General features: G+C 40.7%; 2 protein-coding genes across 5 annotated transcripts; both read right to left on the bottom strand.

Annotated features, from left to right (window-relative positions):
• Positions 1–1751: 1751 nt before the first annotated feature.
• Positions 1752–7905, bottom strand: vsx2 (visual system homeobox 2). Of its 2 annotated transcripts, none has more exons than XM_023951235.2 (5): positions 7352–7905; positions 7106–7190; positions 6650–6773; positions 2962–3142; positions 1752–2657 (listed from the first exon to the last, which is right to left on the bottom strand). In XM_023951235.2, the coding sequence occupies exons 1-5, from the start codon at positions 7761–7763 to the stop codon at positions 2341–2343; spliced, it is 1119 nt and encodes a 372-aa protein (XP_023807003.1). In that variant the 5' UTR covers positions 7764–7905; the 3' UTR covers positions 1752–2340.
• A 4078-nt stretch (positions 7906–11983) lies between these two features.
• Positions 11984–23245, bottom strand: lin52 (lin-52 DREAM MuvB core complex component). Of its 3 annotated transcripts, none has more exons than XM_023951941.2 (7): positions 23095–23170; positions 22255–22308; positions 21564–21638; positions 21450–21487; positions 21286–21352; positions 20441–20524; positions 11984–12288 (listed from the first exon to the last, which is right to left on the bottom strand). In XM_023951941.2, exons 1-7 carry the CDS (start codon positions 23126–23128, stop codon positions 12233–12235), a joined length of 408 nt encoding a protein of 135 aa, XP_023807709.1. In that variant the 5' UTR covers positions 23129–23170; the 3' UTR covers positions 11984–12232. The 3 variants fall into 3 exon arrangements, with proteins under 3 accessions (XP_023807709.1, XP_023807710.1, XP_023807711.1); XM_023951942.2 differs by lacking the exon at positions 23095–23170 and adding an exon at positions 22984–23061; XM_023951943.2 differs by lacking the exon at positions 22255–22308 and having other exon boundaries at positions 23095–23245.
• Positions 23246–23432: the final 187 nt, after the last annotated feature.

Consider the following 23432-nt stretch of genomic DNA (forward strand, 5'->3'; position numbering starts at 1 on the left):
GAAGGATAAGACGCTAAGCATGGGCCAAGCACGACTGAAGCTGCATTCACACTGCTCTTGCCAACGTGCGCTCAAGCGTCCTCTTCCAATGAAAAGCCTATGTAAGTGCACGTTTCGGGCTTCCACATTCAATTCTCTCATATAAACTACACAAGTTTTTAGGTCTGTTTTTTTGGGATCAATGTCCATTGAACAGGTGCTGAAAGTTAAACCAGGTCAAACTCTGACCAATCAGGGCCTCTGATTTGGCAGTGACATTTGAATGGCATCCCTGATTATTCAGAGAAGTGCCAACAGTTTCAAAACTGTTCATGGTGGAGAAATTATTAACCGCGGTCTGTGTCCGGCCGGGATTCTATGACACCAAGTCTTTCAAATGTCAGAATAGAGCTGTGAAAGAAAAAGCCTGGAGCAAGATTGGCGAGATTTGCACCGCTTCAACATTTCACATCAAGTCTCTTCCAACTGTAGGTGGTGGAGATGCGCTGGAAAACAACAGAAGAAGAAAAAGAGGAAGCCCCTCCCTGCTTGTCCAGTGTGAACGCCATAGGGTAAATAGTTTGTTCATCAGATATGAATGAATTGATGAGAGAAGTATTACTGGAATTGGGTCAAATTGTAGCAAAAGATCCCAACACAAAACACATGATGGATCTGATCTTTAAAAAAGTTTAAAGTTTAAAGTTGTCCTCAGTCCTTTGTTGAGCAAAATTTGTATACCAAGCCAATCCCAGTTGATCATGACAAGAGATCCATATGAACCATCATTGTAATTCATCCTGAAGTCAGAAGAGTAGCAACAATGAGCATTTGTAATTGACTTCAGAATCCATACATGAATAAATGTGAATAGATTTTTTTTTTTATCTGGCCTGTTTTAAAGTGATGGACCTACAGATAATTAGTTTTGGCCAAATTTAGAAGGTCAGGTTGAAACGTGATAACAATCAAACTGACTCAGGCCATATTTGTTTTTGAACCTTTTAAGCAATTGTGGGTTTATAAACTTGTTTGATACTGACTGAGTTATTTCAGAATTCTAATATCTACTGAAATCTTTGTGACTTTGACCTTTCCGGTGTTCCTAAAACAAATGTCTTTTTTTCATGTCAAAGCTATTATTAGATCCAGTTTGTGGGTTTATTTGAGAAATTCAAGTGGAAAATTGTCCGCAACATTGTTTTTTTATTTGAAAGGGTTTTGTTTACACAGTTATTTGACCCATTTAGACACGCCATAAGTTGACTGAGGATGAAATGTGAGACGTGTTACAACTAATGCGTCTATTTATGCTTCATAAAGCCAAGCTCAAAGGCCCCCATTCAAGTTTTATCAACAGCCAGGAGAAAGTGAAAATTCCCAGCAAATAAAGCTGTCAGACTTTGGCTAAGTATGCAGATAAGAGGATGAAACAGCTTGTGTGTCAGCTGGAAGGAACATCTATTAAAGTGGTCTAAAATCTGACTGAGGTCATCCCTGCTTGGAGGCTGTTTCTCCCCCCCTATCCCAAACCTTGGTCCCCTAGTTTAATCTGAAATTGGAGGCTTTCAACTGCAACGGATTATAGGGACTAACCCAGGAAGGAAGCTGGGGACTGCCTGTTAATGAGCAAAGAGACGCAGAGAATCAAGAGGCAACAAGAAACCAGCACGACAGACATCCGCATGACTGTTAGGAGTTCCACTGACACTGTGACATTTAACTGGTTCCATAAGAGATATAAAAGACAAAACAAACTGACAAAATAGACATTTTTAGTAAAGAGTTATTACTGTTTTATGCTTTGAAATTTGAACTCTACATATTTAAAATTAAAATACAGACATTTTAAGACAAGAAGAAAATGCTCTTTAAAAGTTGTGCCTTTGTTGTAAATGACTTTTATACAGCGGCATGTAAGACAACAATTACTTTCTTACTGTCAGTGGGATGGGTCTCGTCTAAAATGACACATTTGAGATTAATTGTAGAAGCACGTTTAGAATAAAGGTAAAATGAAATTTATTTTTGCACATACTTCTAATTGCTCATCAGGTATGTGCTTAAACTGATGCACAGAATAAACCTTTAATTGTCTTAGTCTATAGAAACTTCAGGTTTCTGTACATCGCTTCCTACTTTTATCCAGTCTCTGCAGACAAGCAACAAGAGTGGGTTTCAGAAGCAAACCAGAAAAAGTGCGAATTTCAACTTTTGTGCAGCAGATGAATCTTTTAAAGTTCTCCTCTGAGCAGTCTGGATGCAGGCTATAGCTTCAGTGAAAATCAAAATCATTGAGTCTGTTTTTGCTTTGACAGCTGTCAGTCCACAGTATTCACAAAATAATGCTCCCATATTTCTTTAGGGACTTTTCTGCTCCTCTGTTGGGCTTGGTGGCTCACTGACCTTCTCCCCAACTGCCTGTTTCTCCTGTTTGCCTTCCAGCAGTTTGCCAGGAGAAACTGTTCCCAGCACTTTGGCACTGTGCTCCTGTGCTTTGGCCCTGAGTGCAGCAATGCTGTTCTCCCTCATTTCCTCTTTAGATATGGTGGACTTCCCGTCGGACCTCTTCTCCTCTGCCTCAACGTCCTCCGACCTTTGTGCGCTTGGTTGCTGGGGGGCATCGCACTTTGCTGTTGCTGGGAGATTTGCTGCTTCCATGGACTTTTTATGCATCCCTGCAAAGAGTTGCGGGTATTCAGATTTAGAATAGCGTCTGTTGATTGGTAAGCCATCTTGAACTGAAAACAGTAAGAAAAAATAGTTCCTGTTTAGAATATAACTTTGAAATTGACATTCTAAGGGTGTTGAATCAATATACCACATTCATTTTTCAAACTAAGGGTTAAGCTTTAGCAAACAAGATTACTGGAACAGAAATAGAGAAAAACTGATGCATCGTGTCGTGTCCTCTTTTAGTCTTTAGATTAAAGTGAAAAAATAACTGACAAAAAAAAAATCAAGAGAAAAATAAAGTCTCACCGAGCAGCCAGGGAGCACAGGACTCCATGATGCCATCCTTTGCAGACTTGAGGATGGACTCTGGCAGAGGGATGGAATGCCTCACCATGGCTCCGTACAGGCCGTACTCTGCCATCACTGTGCTGCGGCCCCAGCACTTCTCCCTCTTCCTCCACTTGGCTCTGCGGTTCTGAAACCATACCTAAAAAACAGGAGAAGAAGGCCCTCGTTTTTAATGACATGTTCAATTCTCAGTCAAATCTTTTTTTTGTTTTTGTTTACAGCATAGCTAGGCATCTAGAGTGACACCAACATCTAAAAAGTGAACCGCAGATGGCCGGGCGGGACGGCTGCTCTGTCTGTTGGTCTGTTGTGGCTCTGGGGGGGTTGCTGGGCAACCTGCCCTAACTGAAGCATCTAATGCTATCAAGTACACATCAGAAAACACACAGCCAATCAATTTACATGCTCATTCCTTCTGGTTAAACATGGGCATAGTGGGTGTTTTACTTGTTTATTTGTTGGACGCGTAATTCCATGTTTTCATGTCTGTGTGCACGAGGAGGTGCCGGTCGGAGTGATGAGTGGCAGGAAGTCTTCTATGGATACTGTAAATTTGTATAGATGTGCTTAAGACTTGTAAACAATTCCGTATGATGTTGTGTACATGTGTATGAACATCAAAGCATGTAATTTGAGTTACATATGACACCCATGACGTTTATTGTATTATGCCATATTTTAACCAAAATCAAAAAATCTGGGTCATTCTAGGACATAGTTTTGAAATAGTTCACTAGAAATTTGTTTCTCAGTTGTGGGCAAGAGGATGGGCATTTGGAGCAACCCCGCCCCCATTCTCTCCCTGTTGCTGATAGCTTGGAGCGGGAAGCTCCCAGCGTATTTTATACCTTATAAATACAATCTTTGTCTGCTACTGATTCACAACAATTTGAAAAAAGTATACTCAAAAGTGCAATTTTGAGCTTAATTTTCTCTATACACTGTATGTCCTCCATCATGAGAAAAGTGTCCCAAGCACATGTTGAAAAGACCAAAAACATGACTTTCATTGTTCATCAACAAACAGTTGAGCTTTTCAGGAATTGTTACATCGCAGACCAAAGTACGGACAGTAGAATTTTCAATCCACCCAAAATCTTCTTCAAATTAAGAGCCAGTGAGAGTGAAAATCGAAGCTACAAACAATGGTCCACTAGAGGGTTATTAATTTACTTAAAAGTGGACTCTGGTTAGGCCCAGATTTAGCCAGCCCACTATAAGATGAAGAATATCAGGGGCAAGTCTGAGTGTGCTGAGAGTTTGGGGTGTCATATCGCTCCAAGCTTGTTAAATGCTTAGAAAACCAAGTTATCATCACATCACAGCATTTGGGGCTTTGCCCATGCCCGAATCTGGCCTTCACTCTGGTCTTTAACTGTGTGAGTGACTGCAACCAAAATATAGTGAAAGCAGGACTGAATCAAAATGGAGCATGTGGCATTAGTTATGTGCACTTCAAGAAGAAAAAAGAAGTCCATGGCACAAAGTTAAAAAAGTGGGACTCCTGAAGAAGTTACAAAAATATCTGCTCACTAAACAGTGAGGTAATGCAGTCAATTTTTTGTGTATAAAAAAAATAAAGAACCACACCGGGATTTTTTTTCTTCATTATTTCTTCCTGACCTAGTTATTTTTGGTTTCATGTAACAAAACCCATAAGAAGTCTGCTAAACTAACCTGCTCCTAAAAATATCTATAAGATGTTCAAACATTTCAACTGTGGGTGATGCAACACCTGCTAAAAATGTTTGGACTGTATCAGTACATATTCAGCAAATGTTTTATTGCTGTGACAAAAATGATCAATAAATCTATGTCTCATCCAACACTTTAGCTAAAAAAAAGGATGCTTGTATTCTGTCCTCTGGGGTACCCAAATATTTCTTGTGTTCTCCATAATCCATTGAGAGAAAAAGAAGCTTAGTATTCATTATTTCAGTACATTCCTAAATGTAAATAATGTTTTAAAGATGCTCCTGGAGTAATTTAAGAAAAAAAGGTTTTTGAAATCCACCTGTTTGATTCTCATGCCGGGCCTCATAGCTGCCCTGCTTTTAGACTCAGTCTATTGATTTTATATTTGCTTAGAGGTGGAACGCCTTTCACTTCTCATCCTCAGCAAGATGCCAGCAACTTCCTTGCAGCCAACAGCTGTTGGCAAGTGTCAGCTGGAGAGGTAAATTGATTACATAGCAGCACACAGAATTGTTAAACACTTTCAGAAAAAAAGTGAGATAATAAATAAGCATTCAAATCTGTTTTTATGACGTTTTTTACATAAAAATCCCCCTTTTAAAGCGTTTTTTCCCCCATTAGATTCACTGGGCTCCACAAGAAGCCTGTGCGTAAAAGCACGGAGGTGGGGAGCGACCCAGGGGCACGCCGAGACTGATTGAAAAATAAGTTAATTTCAGACCCAATCGATGGTGGGCAGGCGGGCAAATATCACGGGAAATTAAACTACCGGGACCCGCGGGAGCAGCGTTATTGACCCGCGCTAATAAATTCAATGTAGTTTCATTTGAACTCCCTGCGTCTGCAGCAGCAGCAGCTCCTATGATTTAACTAATTACACTCAATGAGAAAATTGGGTGTTAATTTTGTTTGGGAGGAGAGCCTGGCTCCGGGTTATTTCTTTATTTCTTCTTGTATTATTTATTCCTGGCCACGCCGCTACCTCTCCTAATGAAGATGAGATTAAAAGGCGCTGCAGCAGATGGATGGGTTCAGGTCAGACTGCAATCTTCTTCCGCCTTGATAGCTTGATTAGGTCGTTAGTGGCTCCTTCACCGAGAACAAATTGTTTCACATCCAACTGCGCCTGATGAGAGATTATCTGTCGTGGAGGATGCTGCTGCTGCTGCTCCTCTGCAGGAGGAGGAGGAGTGTGGGCTTTGTTCACGCCTGGGGGATGCGCGCTCATCGATTTTTGGAGGGTCGCTTTGGAACATCTCCCTCTGAGACATCAGTGCGTAAAGGAGCGAGATGGTGGCCTTCCTTCAAATGTTCCAGTGACTGACAGGTGAAAGATGAAGAAGCTGCATTCACTCTGATCCAAACAAATTCGTTCTAGAGAATTTTGGAAGCTAAAAAATATTTCACTTCCCTTTATTATTTCTGCTATGGTCGGACACAGAGTATAAATGAAAAAATATTAGTTCCCCTGAAATAATCAGTAAATAAAAATTATCAATTTAATAATTTTTGGTTACCCTCAGTTAATATTTAAACATTAAAAGCATAAAAACTAATAAAATGTAATTTAAAGTGTATTTTTTAACAGGAATTTTAAATCTATTTCGGATTTATAGTCAATTTTTAACGACAAAACTCCTTTTTTTTAAGTTTGCTTTATCAGCACACCCCGTATTGTTTTTATGGCATAAATAGACCATCAATTTGTGATTTTCAAAAAAAGCAGATTCTCTTAAAAAACAAGCACTCCTCCCATTTTACAGATTAAAATTTGGCAAAATGTAACAACATTTTTTGATATAAAATTCTTATAAAAGCAGAACAAAATTCAAAAAATTTGAAATGCACAAATGCTGGCCAATAAATAAGTCTCTTTCAACATTAATTTGCTCTCTATATATAATATATAATATAATTATTATTATAATTATTAATGGAGTCTTGTGCTTACCTGTATTCTGTCTTCAGGCAGCTCTGTTTTCATAGCCAGCATCTCTCGCGCATAAACATCCGGGTAATGCGCTTCGTTAAAGGCCTTTTCCAGCTCTTCCAGTTGGTATGATGTAAATATGGTTCTGTAAACATTTTCAGCATTATTTGCAGTGGAAAGCTTAGGGTAAATAATAAAGATTCGCAAAGGGGGCATAACACACAGTTTTAGTCATAAATACACATTTTTAAAAAATACCAAAAAGCGAGCATGTTTTGTAAAAAAAATTAATCTAATTAAATAAGTACACAAAATATTCAAGGAATTTTTATTGGTTTGCTTAATTTACTTGAGTTTACTTGAGGGATTTTTTTAAAAAAAAAGTAAAACCTCTTACAATGCAGGATCTGACAGTATACGCACATTTGAAGATGGGGTTAACTTTTTTCTAATAAATATAAATGTATTAACACTAACCGATGCCGTCTTTTCTTGCGTTTCTTGCTTTGATTTACTGATGACTTGGAAAGTTTTCGTTCACTGGAAGATAAATCCTCGGAATCTGGATTCAAAAGAAAGCGCACATAGTCCAATTTCGACAATTAAGACAGTATAGTAATAATAATAATGGCAATAATGTCAAATTAATAGTAATAAAGTAATCTCTTCCACACAGGACTCTGTGGCGGTATTTTCATGCGTGCATGATGCATCATGGATCACCTGAGCTGACGGACTGGTTGGCGTCCAGCGGCCTTGCAGACCTGTTGTGCGGCTGCAGGCGCACATCGTGCCCGTCCGCCAGCACCGTCTCCAGAAAGGCTGGTTGGCTGTAAAACGACGGAATCCCGGCGGGGCCGATTAATCCCATCCCGACGCCCACGCCGGCGGGTCCCAGCACCGACCTCGCCGCTATCAAATGCGCCCCGGCCGGCAGCGCGCTGAGCGGGCTCCTCGGCGCTGTGGCCGGCTCTTTATTCAGCCCCAGTATCTCCTGGATGCCAAAGCCGGTGCATCTGGGTGGAGGGTTGGTGGCGCTGATTTTGGGCTGGAGGCTCCCACCATTTATAACCAGAGAGGTTTTCTCTGCAGGATTTAAACTTTCCGACAGCGCGACGCCCTGCTTTCCTGTCATGACGTTTTCGTTTATTTCTTAAGAAAGCGCCTAACAGGACGGTCCCCAGCGCAACATCCTCTGAAACACATAGTCCTTTAGAAAATGCTCCTTTTATCCAACAGGTCCATCCAAACAAGAGGCAGCCCGCAGTAGCCAATCAGCTGCAAGGATTCAGAATTCCAGTGGATCATGGATGCAGTCTCCCTCTCTTTTTTGCATTTTCTAGAGGATACCGGATAAACGAGGATGCCTTTGAGGAGGAACGAACATAATGGTTTAAAGTCAAAATATTTTAATAATACACACTTAAAACATTGTTTTTATCAAGAAGAAATTTTAAAAAACCAAGTGCAAAAAAACCCCTTAAAAAACCCCTAATAAATCACTTTTGGAATATATCTCTGGAAATGATGCGGTTTTGGAAAATGACCTCAATCGGTTTGGATGCGTTTGCACGTTTTGTCTTGCTGAATGGTGCAGCGGGAAAAAAAGGCTATGATCTTTTCCTCTCATTTTTTTTCTTCAACAAACACCGACTCACGAGAATGGATAATTGATCTCCAGATGCTCTGGGAAACTCATCACTCTCAAATCAAAGGCTGCTTCCAAAGGCGACAGCTGCGCGACACGAGCCCCTATGCTGCTCGGTGCCAGTCAGCACCAACATCCGATTATTAGCCTATGATATCTGATAAACAATCATCATATTTATGCACTATATAAAAAAGAGCAATTTCTTCCTGACCTAAAGCGTCGTGCTTAAAAAAAATAAAATATATGTATATATATTTTTTGAAGTGTCTTTTCCTGCAATGGTTGCAGCATGTTTTGTGTCAGATGCTCATAACAATTGCCAGATGTTTCTGCACATCTGATCAGTGCGTACAATGACGCACTTTAATTTGCTTAAATCAAAAGTGCCTTAAGATTTTGAAAGTAGTTGCAAAGTTCGGTGAATAAAAATGAGATGCTGATCATCAGAAAGGAACACCTTGCCACCACAATTGCAGTTGTAAGTAATTAGAGCCTATTTAGTGGAATGTCATTAATGAAGAACTCAATATTATTAGAATATGCTAATACTTTTGGTACAGAGCCATCTGACACGGGAAGGTGTGATGCAAATGTTAGTGACGTGAAATCTCACTTCTTTCCAATATTTTGTCACTTTTTCCCTATAAACTTTTATTTTTTGTTAATCCCTATCCAAATGGAGGCTTTCTGATTTGCATGCAGATGATAGGCTATTAATAAAGCTGTAGTCTAGATTAAGGAAAGATTTAGCTCAGTCATTCGTGCAGATTGGATGGCCATCAGAGACGCAGTGGATCTGAGGAAAGGCTGCAGATTAAAAAAAAAAAGATAACAGCTGTTGGAATCCACAATATTTTCTTCCATACTGAGTTTCTGTTTCTATTATGTTTAAGATCTTAACCAGGAAAGTTTTTTTACACCTGTGAAAAGCGCCAAAACGCTTTCATGAAGAAATAAACAGAGCAGTTGGAAGATGAAAACGCCCACTTCAATGCATATCAAGTATCATATTGCGCTGATGTATGCAGTGGAAATGAACTTTACATTTAAAGTAGGATCGCGCGAGATGATGGGCTGCAGAAATATAAATATTGGATTAACGTGCCCCCCCCCCCCCGGAAGACAGATTTGGCACACGAAGCGCGCGGCTTCATGACTTTCTCACAAATTAAGATATCAATAAGAACCCGCAGTTAATAAAAAAAAATGCTTCGGAAAACAAGAAACGGGCACAAAGGGGGAATTACGCAAAATCGTCGGAGTTGATGTCAGCAGCAGATGAAAAACGGCGCAGTGGAGGTTCTTCAAAGCCCTGCACGGTGTGATGTGTTGCAGTGCAGGGATCAAGCCCTGCTTTCTCATTGCTCCTCCACAAATGGCGTGTTTGCTGCTAGTCGTCATTGCTTAATTAAGCGAGCGCTTGATTAATTTGCACTAATTGACAGCTAATTTAAGGGCTGGGGGCACATCGGATTGACGTTTGTCGGGGCGCAGAGGCTTTGTGGGGTCAGGGCAACGGGCCACGGGTGGATGGCTAGTTCTTTCACTCCATATGCGTGACCACCTCTGCACCACCCGATTCCTGCTTGTGTGACAGCAGGTAGGCTGGGGTCAGTGGCGGTTCATGTCATGAATGGCACTTTGGGCAAGCCACCCCCCCCCCCCCCCCCCCGCAAAAAAAAATAATAAATCATTATTTTCTAAAAGAAAAATCTTTGTTTCTGTTAAGGAAAAGCAGGTGGTACCACATTTAGTCCTCTGCAAAGATGTGTCTCATCTGGGGAGCTGAAATGGAGACTCAAAATGTCACCAATTAAAGAAAATACTGAATTTTGTATTTGTTCATCTTTGTGCTAATGCCATAGGCACATGGCACAACAACAGAGGTGAAGTAAACTTCAAAATAAAAGTATTTCTTAATTGCAATGACACATGAGTTCACCTAATTTCAATAAAAATACCAAACTTCAATCTATAGGATTCACTTGGACTCAGAAAAGTCAAGACCACTTCATTCAGGACAAGCATAAAACCTTGAATTCATCCCCACAAAGTTCACCTAAACAATATTATATATTATATTATATTATATTATATTATTAATATAATATTATTCCTTTTATTTCCTCATTTTTTTCCTAAATTGATGTTTTCAGACTTTTTTATTTTCGTTCATTGCACCATGCCCCGCCCCCTCTCCTAACAGAACCCCCAATCAAACACGTGTTACAATAAACACATTAAAGCAGACACACAAAACCTTAAATGAGTGTAAGAATAAGCAATTTAAATGAGATCACGTCATGCTAAACGTTTAATGGTGTAAACGCCATCCAACTCCGCCCACTTTTTAGTTTTAACTTAAGTAGTCACATGGGAAACTGCCCATGGGCAGTTTGGTGACATTTAAGGTTAGCATCTAAATGATTCTTCATATGTGACAGTGGGTTTACTTATTTATCTCATTACAAGCCACACCCCACCGCCACCCCACCCCTGGGCGACTACCCACAACGTCCACGCCCGGATCTGCCACTCAATGGGGTGACAGGCGTGCACATTATCGAGCGCACCACTGAATGATCAATGTTCAGCAGTCAGCTTCAACAAGTGTCCACCTGCAGCTGGTTCCAACGGACAGGATGCATTTGGGGATCCTTAAAAAGCAAAAGGATGGCGTTTTAAAGATGTAGATTTGGTTAGAATTCATTTGGATAAAATAGAAGTCATTTCATTGATTTGTGTTTGTGTTGTTATGCGGCACGTGGCCTAAGAACTTACAAATAGGTTTTAGTTTATTGCACCTTAATGTTAACTAAATAAACTAATAACCGACTAAAATCAAAACTTGTTTTTAGTCCTTAGCCATTAAAATTGAGAGGAGTTATACGGATTAGTAATAACTTTCAGCTGAAACATTACAAAATCATGGATTATAAATTAAATCCAAACTTTTGAAGCGCTTAAAATAACAGTTTCACATCAGTTGCAAAACATGAGCTAAAACTAAAGTTCATTCAGTAGTGAACTGCGGATGATGCTTTTGGCAGTACGTGCTGAATGACACTTTATTCGCAGGATCTGTAAACAGCAAAAAGTAAGTGCGTGGTGCGTTCAGGGAATGCTTCGAATCTACACACTCGGTCATTTCCTCCCGTCTCGTAGGGGTGAGACGATGGGGTTGAAGCCACCGAGGCACCAGGGGCCTCAGTCCCTATGAATCGAAAGGACGATTAGGGGCTTATTAGCGGCCTGGGGTGCAGTGCAACTTGTTGGAAGTGAGCCGCCGGAGCCGCAGCGACATGTCCAGCCGGGAACAGTCCGCGGCGTTGTCTCGCCTAATTACCGCGGATGGACTTCTTTTTTGTTTCCCTCTCGGCATGCCTGTCTGATTCCCTCCTTGGCCGCTCCGACACCAGTGTGCTAGTTAGTAAATAAATGGTCGCCGAAATTGTGCCAACCCTCATTAACGGCGACGTCAACGAGCACTTTATTTTTACACAATGTTTTGTGTTGGGAACCCAGCTTCCAGCACTCATTAGGCGGAAAACATGGCCTGGTATCCGGGAAAGTAGTGCGTGCCGCGAGGGCCCCTTGTTGTCCAAAGCCAAGAGGTGCTGCACTTGGAGGAACGGCAGAGGAATTTTATGAATGAAGTTATTGCTATAATTAAAACAGTTACCACACAACTAAAGCAAGCACCGTTTTGTAATTTAAAACTTTATTATACAATATCATAAACTGCAAAATGCCTTCAATTTTTAAAAGATAATAATAAATAGGGACAATTAAATCACAGATAAGCAGAAAATAAAAGCTTTCAGAGGATAGGACCAGCTCCAGATGTGCATGGAGCTCTGGTTTTAGATTTTGAATGAACAGTCTGAACTTTAATGTACATTTTTTTTTTTTTTGCAATCCTCAGATCCAAATCCCTTTAGGAATAAAATATGTCACTTCTTGGGTCTTTCCAGAATATTCAGGAACTTTCCCCTGGTCATTTCTCGGGCTGGAAAACAGAAGCACATGAAATCCTATATGAAAAAAATGTAAACCATATTTATTTTTTCAAAATCAAATATTTTAGTCTCTTCAATGAGCGGTTCTGACTGCCAAGTCTCATCTGTGTCGTAACAGGATGCAATTTCTCCAAACATCTGTTCATTTTTTGAATACAAGTGAGGTAAAGTGGAGATGCACAAAGCCACAAAAGAACCTTAACGCATGAGTGCTGCTTCAGTGTAGTGTAGATCAAAGGGAAAACTGGGTTTTCATGTTTTTCTGTTCTATTTACTTAAAATATCACAAGTTAGAGTAAAATCTTAATTAATTATTCACAATAAACAAAAATTTCCATCTTAGTTGGGGCCTCTTTTTCTGGTTTTCCATAGAATAGGCTACAAAATTTAAAATTGATCACAACTAAACTTTTTCTTAAAAGCTGTGAATCTTTTTTTCAGAAAACGCACCGAAAGAAAACAGTTAATCACTCTCCGGTCGAAATATTTGTTTGTTTACCTCACACTTTGTACCAGCACAGAAATAACCTCATTAAACAAACAAAGAATAAAAACCCATTCACCTTCAAAATGGTTGTAAAAAGGGGGGAAAGTGATCAGGATCTGGACCGGTTGCTAACTCTGTTGATGTAGGAGTGGCTAATGAAAAAGAGGGGGCATCTAGTAATTTAAACGAGCCGGCCAAGGTGGAATAAAAACGGTGCATGTGATGGGAGGGGGGGGGGGGGGGGGGGGTCATGTCACCTTGAGGTGTCCATCATTAGGGTAAAGATGATGCTAACCGAAATGGGATGAATTCATTTTGCACTCTGCTGTCCCTTCAAATCCCCCCAAACAAAGTCACCCGGGCGAGTGGAGGGCTCTGCGAGTTGTAATGAAGCCATTAAAATTAGGCGAGGGAAAGCAATTACACTGGGGTGACCCTAAAAGTGTCATTGCGATGATGATACTTGCGTTTTTCCAGCATTAACACGACAGGGGGAAAAAATAAAGTCTGACAGCAAAGCACATTTAAAGCAAAGAATTTGGAAGTGTTAGTGAAGATAAAAAAAAACGCATTACAACTACCACACATCCCATTTGTCCTTTTGAATATGACACAAACCTGATAGAGATTGATAATATTTACTTGGAATTTCCTGTGAAAATGTGCAAATGCAACTGTTGTGCCACGGATTGAAAGCTACACTCAATACAGTCTAGTTAGTTTGGATGAGTTTACCATTGCTTTACACGTCCACTTTAATCTACCCCACTGTGATCGGATCTTTTGATTTCAAGCTCCAGAAATGCATAAACCACCATGCTAATCAACCGAAACAATGCAGCTCGAGGGGAACTTGGATGTCAGATTCCAGTTAGATACATCAGTGCTTCAGTTGGAGCATAAAATATAATGATATTTAAATGGATTTAAAGTACCACTATATTCATCTTTTGATCTATTTTGAAAGCCTTCCCAGTGGTCTTTTAAGTAAGATCATCCTGTTTTTTGGGGGGAAAATAAAAGACCTGTGTTATTTTCTAAGACGCAGTTTCTGCAGAGCGGCAGGAGTTAATCAGAAATCCGGGTAGGTCGGCGTGAGCCCACCCTCATTTCCCATCATTCCTGTGTTTACACTCTCCTGCTAGCTTCCAGCCCCTCACAACCCAGACTTAACGTTACCAGTGGAGCTATCCAGCTGTAGAGGTTTGAGCCAGATCCCAGCTCAAAAGAGAAAAACAAAGACGTACACGATCTACTAGTCTACCAGCGGATGCATCAGAATTGAGTGGAGCAGGGAGCTTGTGGCTTGCCGTAGTAGCTTCTACGTCACATCTACGAGCTTTATCCAGAGGCTTTTTGCGTCTTCTCTTGATTCAAGACAATTTGAATAAAGAAATACTCACAAATGCAATTTTAAGCTTAATTTTCTTTATATATGTCCTCCATCATGAGAAAAATGCCACAAGAACATGTCAAAAACACAGAAAACAGGATTTCCACCACTTAATTGAAATGGATCTAAAGCAAAGCAAATAGGTGTTGCCATCTTAACTAAACTTGCTTTACCTCAAAGCTCTAAAACAAATCACCAGCAGACTTTTGACACATAATAAATAACAAAAGGAAAAAAAAATATTGGCAGTTAAAACTTGGCGTTTTCTCTTCAATGATTACTCAGAGAAGAATGTTGACCCACAAGACTGATTAAAGGGAGGACTAGGAGGAACCATTCAAACCTCACTAAGTGAAGAACCCTCAGCCCCCAAATCCCACTTGGCTTTGGACATTAAAGCACACTGCATAGACAAATTCATTCATTTTAATTAATGAAATTTGACTAGATGTTTTACTCAACCATCTGACCATAACCCAAACTAGTAAGGTTTCATTATATTCAAAATGAGCAGAAAACCTCTTTAACACTTATTTTAGACAGTACATGTCAAATAATAATAATAATAAAAAACAATAAACATCTTGAACTTTCGCTGAGACAATAAAAGCTTAACGGTTCATCAAATACAATGCTTTGGCCTTGATCTTGTTTTGCCACAAGAATCGAGTCCATTAAATGAGTAACTGTTAATATTTGTTCATGTTTTCTCAGAAGAACATAAAAAAGAACAAGGAAAGGAACCTCAATCTGAACAAGCAATCAAAAGAACGCTGATGGAGGCACACAAAAACACACAAAAACACACACACACACAATTTGTTATACACTAAAGCAGATCAATACTGATTAGAGGGACTTAGAGATTTGTTTAGTTGATTAGAAAGGTCAATTACTAATTTTGCACTAAGTTAATCAGCACCTTTTTACGACTGCCATCCATACTAAATGACACCTTATGGATTCTGCAGGCTGTCGCCTTGCCCTGTTGATTTGTGGCCATCTAATTATCAAAGAGTTCTAACATATCTGATTTCAACAGTCGGGTCATTAAAAAAAAAAAAAAAAATCAAATGACGAAGACATCATTATTTCCCACAACTCTCCAAGGTTTTTTGGATTCATGATGTGCTTGGCAAAAAGGCAGTGATGGAGATTCTCCTCAAGTAGCTAAATGTGCCCTACAGACTATTAAAAATGTATTTTGTAATCTAAACAGGAAGCTGTCGCGGCCCAAATGATTTTGCAATTTTCTGCTCCGTGACGGTAAATCATTTTCATTTGGCGAATCCCAGGTGGATCCAATGCAAATGTGGAGGAGAGGACACCCCGCTGTGTAACATCTCACTTTCTCCTCTTTTATGGGTGTCAGTCCCACAGGCCTCAAACAGCACTCTGCTGTGTATAAACCCAGAGCAATCATCGTTTAGCACACCCCCACCCCACCCCCCTGCAACACTGGAGGCCCATTCTGACCACCCGAATTCACTTATCCGAAAAAAGTTAACTTTTTGACCCTCACTGCCCATCTCCTAAACCTGCCGTGCCATTATGGGGTGTAAGCTTTATTTAATGGATTTAACATCCGCTTTCTGCGCGCCCCTCCCTGGGGAAGAGGGAGACACACAGGAGCTGATACACACAAAACAGTCGAGCATGGAAACACTTGGAGGCGCACATATTCATCTGACGTACCCCACCCCAGTACCCCCGCCTTGCAACATACACACCTGATGCTCGTGTTTGTGTTCAAAATTCAATTACCCACTTATTGATACTTCACAGGGATATTTAAGATGCAGACACGAGCGGTGATTTCCCAGGAGAGCCACTGGTTCCTCTTTATGTCCCAACACCCCCCCCCCCCCCGCTTCCTCATCCTCCAATGCATTTTCGCCTGGCTGCCACACACACACACACACACATTCACACACCAAAACAAACACATCTGCACCTCTCAACCCCTTGGCCCAGCCTGTGCCTGTTCAAGACGTGTCCTTATTAATAGGCAATCAGTCAAAAATCATTCATTAAAAAGCCTAAAAGGTTTTACACCCAGACTATGATTAGCTGGGAAAGAAAATCCAATGAATTCTTAATGCCTTTATGGAAATGAGATGTCATTTCCGATCTGCTCAGGGAGGCAGCAGGCAGGCAGGGCTGAGGAGGTGTGTGTGCACGCCGCGCCGGCTTCTCTGTTCTGTCACACGGCTCCAGCACCCACCCAGCTGCAGACGCACTCAATCCGCTGCAGCTGCACCGTAAGGACATGCTTATGTGAAGCAAAATTCTCCTGGAACTATCTAAAGACAATCCAAAACTCGAACAGCATCTTTGAGCCCAATGAATACGCTGAAAACATCCAGTCAAACAGCAGGGTAGAGGTGGGGAGAGGAGGAGGCGCACTGCTCCTCATTCGGCGGCTGTCAGCACAGGCACTTCATAACCGCCCGCCCCACGGTCAGCCCGCCCCGATGGATTGATGAAGGCACATTAGCGCGACTGGGGCCCACTGAATGCAATCATATTCAGCAGCGGCATGCCTCTAATAGGCTGGAGATTGATCCTGAGGGGTGGGGAGGAGGTGGGGGTGAACGCAGGCCCATTAGGAGCTGTCAGGGACGGGTGCCCTTCATTCTCACCTTCACACAGGGAGATGCAACAGGGTCACCAGCGGGTCTGGGCTGCCTGGTGTTAAGGCAGACAACAGGAGATCTGAGGAGTGGAGGAGACCACAACAGGTGGTCCCAGGAGGACCAGGGGGTTGTTTCTTTTACACATCAGAAGTTTACGTGTACAATTATTTGAGCTGGACTGAACTGGCTCATTTGGCGAGAAAGCTCACCTCAGATATTAGCTCCCAAATAGTTTGAGATCAGGAAAAAAAGTATGAAAAAACAAATAAAATAAAGCTGCAACAAGATAAAAATCTACCTTATGAAGGCTTTTTTGACTCAAGAGTGACCTTTGTCTGACCTTATCTTTTTAATTACCATCACAATCTTAATAAAATTGTGTTTAGATTTTTTTTCTACCATTTGTGTGTATTTTCTTTAAAAAAAAAAGTCTGAAAATTATTTTAAATATTTAACAGTCAAGATGAATCAATCAATAAGTCCCTCATTATGTATGATATTAAAGAAAAATCTGGTAATAAAGCATATGGAGAACAAAATCTATTGCTTACTACTATAGACAGTAAATAAGATCATTTCCTTTGTTATGTATTTTTAAGCCCACAATCCATTTGTAAACTCAGGTGATTTAATTTGGATTATTGAGCAGCAGGACTTCCCTGCCTTTTCCACAACATGATCAAAGATAAAACAGGTCTTTGAGATGTTTTTTTTATCTGTTCCAATGATCCTTTGTGTCTTTTTGGCCGCTATTGTTTATTTTTAAAAACAAACTATAATTAAAAGAGAGCCTTGCCTGCAACGACAACAGAATTGACTTTGTTGGTTTGCTTCTATATTTCTAGTTGTTAGAGTCTCACTCCGATCATCCTGTGATCTATTGTCAAAGCTTTCCCAGCGGCCGCTTGATTATAATCATGACATTTTTAGCCAAAGTCATAGTTTCTAAAGCACGGTAGTCATTCATTAGAAATTCCCCTCCTAGTTGTGGGTAGGACTGTTGGTGTGGAGCAAGCCCGCCCCTACTTCCCATCACCCATCTGTTCTCCTACAGGCTAACAGCGGATACCTCAGAATGAAATGGAGCAGGGAGGTACTGGCATTTCCAGAGTAGTTTGTGCCTACAAGCTTTTTCTAGCAACATCTTTTCGTCTGCTCCTGATTCACAACTATCTGATTAAAGAAATGCTTAGAAATGCAATTTTACGATGCAATTTTCTTTATAAATGCCCTCCATCATGAGAAAATGCCACAAGAACTAATTACAGAAGTTGACGGTGTAGGTACCATAACCGTTCGGCCTGGAACTTGCGTTTGGGGTCCTTCGGGGTCCTGGGACTAATGCTGACGTCACATTATGTGATTGGCTGTACATTGGTCCAATGACGTGTCAGATAGTGATTGGTCTGGACAAATTACGATACTACCAAAGAAGAATATATAATGCGGTTCGTTGTAAACAGAGCTCCGACACAGAGAGAGATTATCTTCTAAACGTGCTTTTATTATTGTTCTGATTATTATTAAGTGCATTTGTAGCCAAACGGACAGCGGTCCTAACCCTTCTCCGGACCGCACACTATGCCAAAGCACCGTCCCTGCCTGCAAACACTAAACAAGAATCCAGTTGGTCTGATCAGAGACGTGGTTCGCTTGTGTGGAGCAGCAGGTTCATTCCAACAGCCACAGATCTTTCTACAAAGTGGGTTGTGGCAAAATCTCTCTATAAACATTGCAAAGAATAATGTCAGACACAACCTATGAGGGAAAATAATTTTAGGTTACAAAAGGGAACGTGAAATGAAAATTTGTAGAGCTTGAGCAGATCTCGACGCTACGTAGTTTGTCCAAGTGGGGTTACCGTAGTGTGACGTTACCTTCAGTCGAAAGGACCCCGAACGGTTACGGTACCTACACCGGCCATCTGCTCGTATACTAAGATGCTGCTGCATCAACACGAATTTATATGACAAGCAAGAAAAAAAAAGCACTTTGCTATTACAACAGGAATGCTCCTTTCATTATTAATGATCAACTAAAAGCTTTTTTTTAAAATATATACATTTTTACAATGCCCAAAATGGAATTTAATGTTGAGTGGTACATCAAACATTTTAGACTGTCCATCCTTTTAATGCATTTTTGCTACAGATTCACTAACATCGTAAATGAATACAACATATTAGGTTAAAAACTGTAAAATGGTGTTGTTCTTCCTTAAGTCTGCAGGTGTGCACATGCTACAGCCGCTAACTTGTTCCCAGCTGCCTCAGTAGCTGATGCTCAGCGCTGCGTTCCCACGGGAACACTCCGCTTTCAATTACCTCCAATATCAGCACTTATCAGAGTCCTCAGCGCTCCCTGGAGACTTGGGGCTTGATGCCCACACTGCAGCCCACGAATGAGGCATTCATCATGGGCAGAGCAGCAGCTGGGGCCTGAGGAGGAGGCACGCGTCGGGCCCCAATGGGACTGACTGGGCGTTTGCCATTTCACCATATTTTGAGGCGTGCTGGTGGCGGAAGGCGCGTGCTGCGTCTCACGTCACATCAATAACGGTGCACATGTACTAACTCGAGTGTTGTAAAACGGCGGTGGTCTGCTCGGGTTTCATTTCCTCATCTCGCGGTGGTGCTGGGCGAGTTTTCCACTGCTTGATTGCTGCTGTGCTCATTAACCGGCCCCCTGTTTTAATGGTCCAAATGCTGAGGGGGGGGAGGGGCTGTAAATCCTGTTCTCTGCCCTGTCTCCGGGGCGGCCTCTGCAGAGCGTGTTTACGGGCACTGAAGAGTGCACAAACATGATGAAAAAGTGGCTGAGATTTACAGGGCCTCCCCTGACAGCCGGGAAAAGGAGAAAATTAAACCAGAGAGCATTAAACAGGCACCGATTACAGGGGGCTCTGACACCAATAATAACCATCATTGTGTCCTGTCATTCTGAGGTACATGACGTGAGTGCAAAACCTGCAGCCCTGCACCCCCCACATCCACCATCTCTACACCCAGCAAGAGCAGCATGAGAGTCAAACGGGAAATGTGAAATGTTTGTTCTGATAAATCCATTTTTAGGCAAAATTATGACTTTCAGAGTACGTCAACTGAGGTTAGCTTTAGGTACATTTAACAACTTAGTTCACTTATGTGGTCCAAACACACCCACCATCAACATAAGGAAGACACATCAGCTCTGCAAAAACTCACTGGAGCAGACATGAACGCATTTTGCTTTCAGCATCATATGAGCACTTAGCTCCTTAATCCACACTCTACAAGGATTAGGACAATGGAGGCGGTGGGGAATGGATTAAATAAATAGATTTTGCATTAAACTAAATGTTTGTGCATTTGTTGCATGAGCTTCTGCTTCATGTTTTTCATTCGAACAAGACTGACCCGAATCCGTTATTTGAAAACCATGAAGTCAATTTACTCCTGTTGTGTAAATCAAATGTGATCTAAAAAGAAAGAAAATTAAAAAAAAAGCTAAATTATCATTTTGAAATCCAAGTGAGGTCAACCTGTTTGGAATTTGAATGTGGAAGCAGCCAAAGACTTCAGCGGCAGAGAATTGCGTGGAAATGCTTTTAGCCCCCCCTAGTGGTGAAGTGTCTTTGTTATACTTACACTCCTCTAAACCCAGCTGGTAAGCCAGATTCTGAAGTCCTTTGACTTTTTCCATCAGATTGGCTGTAGTCAGACTTCCCAGCTCTGCAGAGGTATAACATCACACTAAATAAAAGCATTTAGAGATACTTAATTAGCTAAAGAAACATGAATTATTATTTAAAGTCCCACTCGGATTTGATCTTTTGATCTGTTGTAACCCTTGTGCTATCCTAGGCACTTTAACGTTGGGAGTTGGGTCATGTAGACCCACTAGACAGTGCGCTGAACTTTTTTTCTTCAATGATTTATGATCTTCACTGGTGTCCATGGATTACATGAAATCTTTCCACCTTTATCCACCTTTGTCATGGTCGGAAGAACACGTCAATGTAAGGGTGGGGTCATCTAAGATAGCACAAGGGTTAAAAGGCGTTCCCAGAGGTCTTTTAATGAATGATTATGCCGTTTTTTGCCGAGATAGAAAAAAAACACTGTGTGATTTTTAAGGACAGTTAGAGCAGAGCTGCAGTAGATCATCAGTTTATACACTCTACTGCTAGCTTACAGCCACTCACACCCCCAACCTAACCTTAGAAACGAAAATGGCGAGCAATATTGATTAAGAAATAAGAAATTTCAAACAGCATTTTTTCATCTGCTCCTGATTCACAACGATTTGAATAAATAAGAACTCAGAAATGCAATTTCAAGCTTAATTTTCTTTATACGTGTCCTCCATTATCAGATGTCAAGATATCAAATGCCACAAGAACATGTTCAAAACACGGTTTTTCTTATCAGAGTGGGTTTTTAATGTTTTCCCTAAGGTTTATACAGGATAAATGTCAGCTGTCTGAACCAACCTTTCAACATTTCAATGTCCTCACTCTCCAACTCAGCCATCCACTTTGGAGGAGAGGTGGTGATAGGCTGCAATAAAAAGAGAAAAACAACAACATACAAAGTCTCAACTCCAATCAGTCTATGCAGAGTCAATCCTGCATCTTTAGATCAGAGCTAAACTCACATTTTTGCAAGTTGCCGCAAACTCTGCAACTCCAGGCACTGTGTGAGAATTCACATAAAGAATCAATTACAAAGTAATTTTTTATCAGCTGGGCGTGGGAGGATAGAAACTTACACTGCTCTGGCCACAGGTCAGGTGATGCTCTGTCCAGCTTCTCAAAACTCAGCAACGAAATCTCAAAATCCTCCCCTGCAGAAGCACACAGTGGTTCACTTTGACATGTTCTTTAGTTTTTTAAGTTCTATGCTTTTGGAAATCAGTGGTCAACTATAAAATTCAGCCAAATGTTAATTTAAAAAAAATTAAAAAGTAACTTTTTATAAACAGGTCAAAAATTGAAACCTAAAAACAACTTTTGTTTCATGTTTTATCTAGACAGAAAGAGAGGAAAAAATCTAATATTTATCTGGTCTTAAAATTAGGCAGTTTCGAATGAGAATAAATGGTTTTATTCATTTAAGATTCGTACAAACACTGATCAATTAAAATGTTCAAAGAGGTCATAGTCATGTGGTGATCTGATCATCTACTAATAACTCTTACACTGCTGTAAAAATATGTTTGGCCATTTAAACAGAAATGCCTCGTTGATGTGAGAGATCAGAGGAGAATGGCCAGACCGGTTCCAGCTAATAGAAAGGAAACAGGAACTCAAAGAACCACTGGTTTCAACCAAGGTCTGCAGAAGAGCATCTCTGAACAACCCTTGAGGCAGATAGGCTACAGCAGCAGAAGACCACACCTAATGCTGCCATTACTGTCAGCTAAGATCAGGAAACTGAAGCTTTAATTCACACAGGCTCACCAAAACTGGACAATAGAAGATTAGAAAAACATCTGGTCTGAAGAGTCTCCATTCCTGCTGGGACATTCAGATGGTAGCATCAACAACATAAAACCATAGATCCATCCTGCCTTGTATCAACAGTTGAGGCTGCTGGTGGTGGTGGTGTGATGGTATGGGGGATCTTTTCTTGGCACACTTGTTAGAGACACTTTTCTTTCTTATTTGTCTGTATATGTATAAAGGGTTTTCTTTCTTATCAACAATTACTTTTGCTATCAAATCTGAACACTGGTCCTTCACCAATATAGAGAATTGTATCCAAAATTTCAATAACTCTTGACAGAGTGTGAATTACTAACTAATAACATTATTGGTTCTGCAGACTGTTAAACTTTTTAGAATTTGCTTTCAACATTTTTAACACATTAAAAGATACTCATTACGGACATAATACTTAATAGCAGACTGATTCCATTTTCAATCAAAGGAGTCGAACAGTCACACAAAATCTAACAAGCAACCAAAACAGCTACTACTAATTTAAAGTAGAGAAAAATAACTAAGTGCTAAATGTAGCACTGATGCTAATTCGAGCCAAACGGCCAAACGAAGCAACAAGAAGAACAATCTGGACTGCTGCTGTCATCATCAACGGCGGACAATGTCAGTCCCAGAATCAGGAAAAACAAAGGAAGAAAAACAAACCGATTAAACAAGAATTTAGTCCTACGACAAATTTTACGTTACCTCTGGGTGTTCACATTACACTGCGTTATAACTGTTAACGACTTAAATGTCTCGAAACTGTCACATTTGCGATGTATTCAAAGCGTATCGGAGAGAAGAATTAAAATTTACCTCCATTTGGAGACGCCATCTTCAAAATAATCATGTGACATGCAACAACCAATCGCAGCGGCCGCGCTCTGTTTTGAGGTGTGGCGATGTTTTTCAAAATTACGCCGCTAGAGGGCGGCAATGGTGCTCGCGCTGTTTACAAGAGGCACAGAAGATTACTGTTCGTTTTATTCAAAGATTTATATCGTCTTAGAAATTGTAGTACGAACATTACTGTCATAACTTAATGAAAAGACCCTTATTTAAGCCCACCATAGTCTCAATGAAATGTTACAATGCTGGTACATTTTATGGTTTTACCTTAGGGGACATTTAAATCACCTTTTATTCCCTCTAGT

Source organism: Oryzias latipes, chromosome 22 (assembly GCF_053564925.1).
Source record: "Oryzias latipes strain Hd-rR chromosome 22, Olatipes_Hd-rR_3.1".
NCBI classification, from domain to species: Eukaryota; Metazoa; Chordata; class Actinopteri; order Beloniformes; family Adrianichthyidae; genus Oryzias; species Oryzias latipes.